General features: G+C 37.5%; 1 protein-coding gene across 1 annotated transcript; it reads right to left on the bottom strand.

Annotated features, from left to right (window-relative positions):
- Positions 1–329: 329 nt before the first annotated feature.
- On the bottom strand, positions 330–3,805 carry LOC143767587 (beta-microseminoprotein-like). The gene is made up of 4 exons (XM_077255997.1): positions 3,674–3,805; positions 3,032–3,134; positions 1,051–1,156; positions 330–532 (listed from the first exon to the last, which is right to left on the bottom strand). Exons 1-4 carry the CDS (start codon positions 3,803–3,805, stop codon positions 424–426), a joined length of 450 nt encoding a protein of 149 aa, XP_077112112.1. The 3' UTR covers positions 330–423.
- Positions 3,806–4,098: the final 293 nt, after the last annotated feature.

Here is a 4,098-nt window from a genome sequence, read left to right as displayed (position 1 = left end):
CTGATCATCTGTATATTACCTGTGTGAACAGGGTTCAGAGAGGAAAAGTCCATGTGGACATGCAGAGTGGAACAGCTTTTGTGCAGAAAGCCCAAGAGGAGTGGTGGGTAACTCCCCAGTCTTGTAGACACAAGAGAACAATTATGGAAACTATTTCAGATTTGCCCAGAACTACACTTTCATATACCATCCATTTTCTGTGAAGTGCCACTTCTTCTGTCTTCTGATCTAGAGTCCCAAACATTGCATGATATAGAAATAAGATCCAAAACCAATCCATACAATTAACAATTTTATTTATTTCTTATTTAAAGATAACGTTTTCCGCAGATGTTTCTATAACTCTCTCTTCAATTTTTCGTTAAGGATTTTTTTATTTTAACTTTCGAAAAAGGTAATAATATTGAAATTGGGCAGGTTTTATTAGCATTCTTTTGAATGATCATCCTTGTAAACAATTTTCATAGTGCAGGTCTCTTTATCTTCCAAGACTTCACATTCGTCTCCTTCAATCTGCATTGGCAAACCAAGCCTGTGTGCAAACAGAATACATGATGTGTGTTAGAACAGATGTATAAACGTGTGATAACTGATGGTTAATCAGATTAGATGTTTTAAAAATGCACTACTTTTTCCCATACTCCACTCTCTCTGAGTTATCAGAACACAGCCTACATAATGTTCAATGGCATCATATTGGCTCAGTCAACTCATAAGCACTATTGTCTTGAATTGCTGGGGCACAAGGTTTGAATGTAACCAATCACAATGTCTACATGGAATTTGTATGTTCTCCATGTAGACATTGGGGTGGAAGGTTTCCTGTTCCTCCCCCACTTCGAAAAATTAGATTTTGTGCTCTAATGGGGAAAGGGTCTGATGTGTGTCATAACAATCTGTATACTACTATGCAATATATTAGGCGCCATATAAGCAAAATGAAAAAGTACATGACATTGAATCCAGTAGACTGTACACTTGGTTTTTAATTTTTTTAAATGGGTCTGTGGACTACAGCTTTTATTCTTTCAAGTAAAATAATTAACTTACATAGTACAACAGCTCAACATCCCATTAGAACCACAACTGCATTGCAGACAATCCTTTGTTATCCATTTACTGGAAAATGGATGGACTTCACCCTGGAAAAAACAACCTGCAAGTAATTGAAAGACATTTAATTTAAGAAAGAATGTTATTAACTTTTTTTAGGAGGATCAAAAAATATCAGCTATGTGATCTTAATTCAAATCATTTCAGGTTAGGTAGTCGTGTGATTTTACCTAACATAATCTGTAAGAGCATTCACAATGCTAGATGACATCTTATGATGTGGTGTTAACACTTTTCTTACCTATTTTAAACTACTACACTACACTTAAATTAATTTTAAACTACTTTGAACTGTTTTCACCACCCAGACAACAGCACAGATCAGTTCAGTGTGTAGGGGCCACTGCCGGATGCTGCAGATCAGCTCCTATTGAAGGGAACAGGAGCTAATCTGCAGTACAAATCAGCAGCCTCTATACAGTGTACATGGTTGTGCTGTTTTGCCCCGTACACTGGTTTTATTTGGCAGCTAACAGAGTAGATGACAGATGATCGGTGAGGGTTCCAGTTGTTGGATCTCCACTGAGCTCATATTGATAATTCTATCCTAAGTACAGGACATTGGCGTTTTATTTTTTTTAACTGTGTGCTGGAATTTTTTTGCCATTTTTCCAATAGACGTCTTTGCAGAGCCTGAAAAACATGCCAAGAGAAACACATATACTGTTACTTTGCAGCGCTGTGGTTCTGAGTCCTAATCCTACCCTTGTTTGTGACGGTTTCCTTTGAGTTCTCCGACTCCTCCTACACTCCAAAGACATACTGATAGGGAATCTAGATTGTGAGCCCCAATAGGGACCGTGATGATGATGTCGGTAAAGCATTACAGAATATAATGGCGCTATATTATATTAGCAACGCAAAATAATAAATAGATGTACACAATATAATGAAAGATTGAAAAAAAACGCTACCTAAAATTCTGGAAAGACATCTGGGAAAAATGTTTGAAATTCATTGCAAAGGTGTCCAAATCAGTAGAGGCCATATTCAGACAGCAGTAGGAAATAATGGACTAGTCACTGCTCCAAATTATTGGCTCCATGTGCTCATTCACCTAGCAGATGGCGGCAGGAACTGACTTCCATTGCATATACTATTATGGTCCATAATAAAAAAAAATCCCAAGCAGCAATTTGTGCCCTCAGGGCAAAAGTGACCACCACCAAGATTGCACCCTTTATACCTCCACAATAGTACTACTTTGTGCCTCTGTGCTATAATAGTGTCAACCTTGAGCTCTCACATAGTGATAATTGCCCCTTTGTGCCCCCACACAGTACAAATGTTTCACAGTATTTTAATGCTTGCTTTGCAAATTAGATGAGTTTTATTTTATTTTGATTGGCACAAACAAAGTGCAGGAGGGCTCACATGGGGAGCCAATACTATGATATGGGGCATTGCTATTGTAGTGCTTGTGCTATGGGCGGACAAAAATAGTGGCATTACTTTTGTATAAAATAAAAAAGAGGGACATAACTGTTGTATGGGGCACCAAAGAGACATTACTTTTTGTTTAAGGGTAAAATGTGATCATTATTACTGTATGGTGGTACAAAGTAGTAATATTACTGCCTGGAAGCACTAAGGGGTCAATATTACTGCGATGGAATTAAAGGGACACTATCACAATGCAGAGGCAAGATAACTATTACTGAGGATGCAGTATTATTGGGATCAGGGCCAGATGAAGAAGACAAAACAAGCGACTATAATCATAGGACACGTCACCCTTGAGTCACTGGATTTATCTGTACAATCATCACTTATACGAGTGTTTGTGTAAAAATGGCATTTACCTTTAAGATATGTTACTTGTATAGTGGTATTTTTTGTAGCTGTTTGACTTTATTATTCAGAGGTATTTTACCTTATCAGTCAGATATGTTGTAGCTAAGCATATACTGTTACTTACCATTTACAGGTTTTCCTTGAAATTCAGGCAGTCCCATAAAACAAGCCGCATTGCAAACAGCCAGGCAAATCGCAGCAGCAAACACGGTCACCAAAAGGTGTTTCTAAAGGGTACAAAGATAAATCTAATGAAAACTGTTCAATCCCTACTGTTAATAGGTGTGTACGGTTGATTAGTAGTAGTACAATAATGTAAAGTCTTCAGTCTCCATACCGGTGATCTTGGTCTATTCCTAATGCCCCTTTGAGTTCAGCCTTTATTTCCACAATAGAAATATACAAGCAATGTAATCTCATCGATAATATTCTCCTATCTGACCTTTACTATCTCATGATCTCATCATCCATCTCTCATTTACCACATTTGTTTCCATCTACATCACTATTTCCAATATTCCTCAAATGTCATTGTTGTAATGAATGTTCACATCTCTCCATCCATTTCCCTGATTTCTTCTGAACCTTCCCATCCTATGATACTTACTACCCCTGAATATTAGATTGTCTTCCACAATTGAAATCTTTAGACGCAACCTGAAAACTCATGTCTTCAGGAAGCCTGCAGCCTGCAATATCCCTGCTGCCACCTGACTACCTGCGGAGCTGCTCCAATCCCTTACCCTACTGTCCACCGCCCCAATACCCTGTAGGTTGTAAGCTCGGGAAGACACAATTCAGTCTCCAGCATTTTGTAGCTTTTTTGTGCAACATGTGTACTGATGTTTTTAATGCCTTTATCAAAAACTCTGCAGCCAGATGATACTTCAAAGTCCATAGAAAATAATTAAAAAGGTTTATCATGACATTTTGCTCTTTCACATTGTGGTGATTTGGGAATTTGTTGCATTTTTCCTAAAATGCAGCATTTTTTTGCTATAGACTTCTCCATCGGGCTTGAGAAACACCAAAATGATACAAATGAAAAAAAAAATTCAACAGATTATATAAAAACGCTATAAATAAACAAAGCACTTGGGATGTATGGCATTTTTACAAGCAATAAAAATGGTACAGGAATATTGTGCTTGAAGGAATCATAAGGTAATCAAAGAACAAATCATGTCCAAA

Source organism: Ranitomeya variabilis, chromosome 4 (genome assembly GCF_051348905.1).
Source record: "Ranitomeya variabilis isolate aRanVar5 chromosome 4, aRanVar5.hap1, whole genome shotgun sequence".
Lineage (NCBI taxonomy): Eukaryota > Metazoa > Chordata > Amphibia > Anura > Dendrobatidae > Ranitomeya > Ranitomeya variabilis.
The sequence above is the reverse complement of the archived record's forward strand: the minus strand, read 5'-3'. Positions and strand labels throughout refer to the sequence as shown.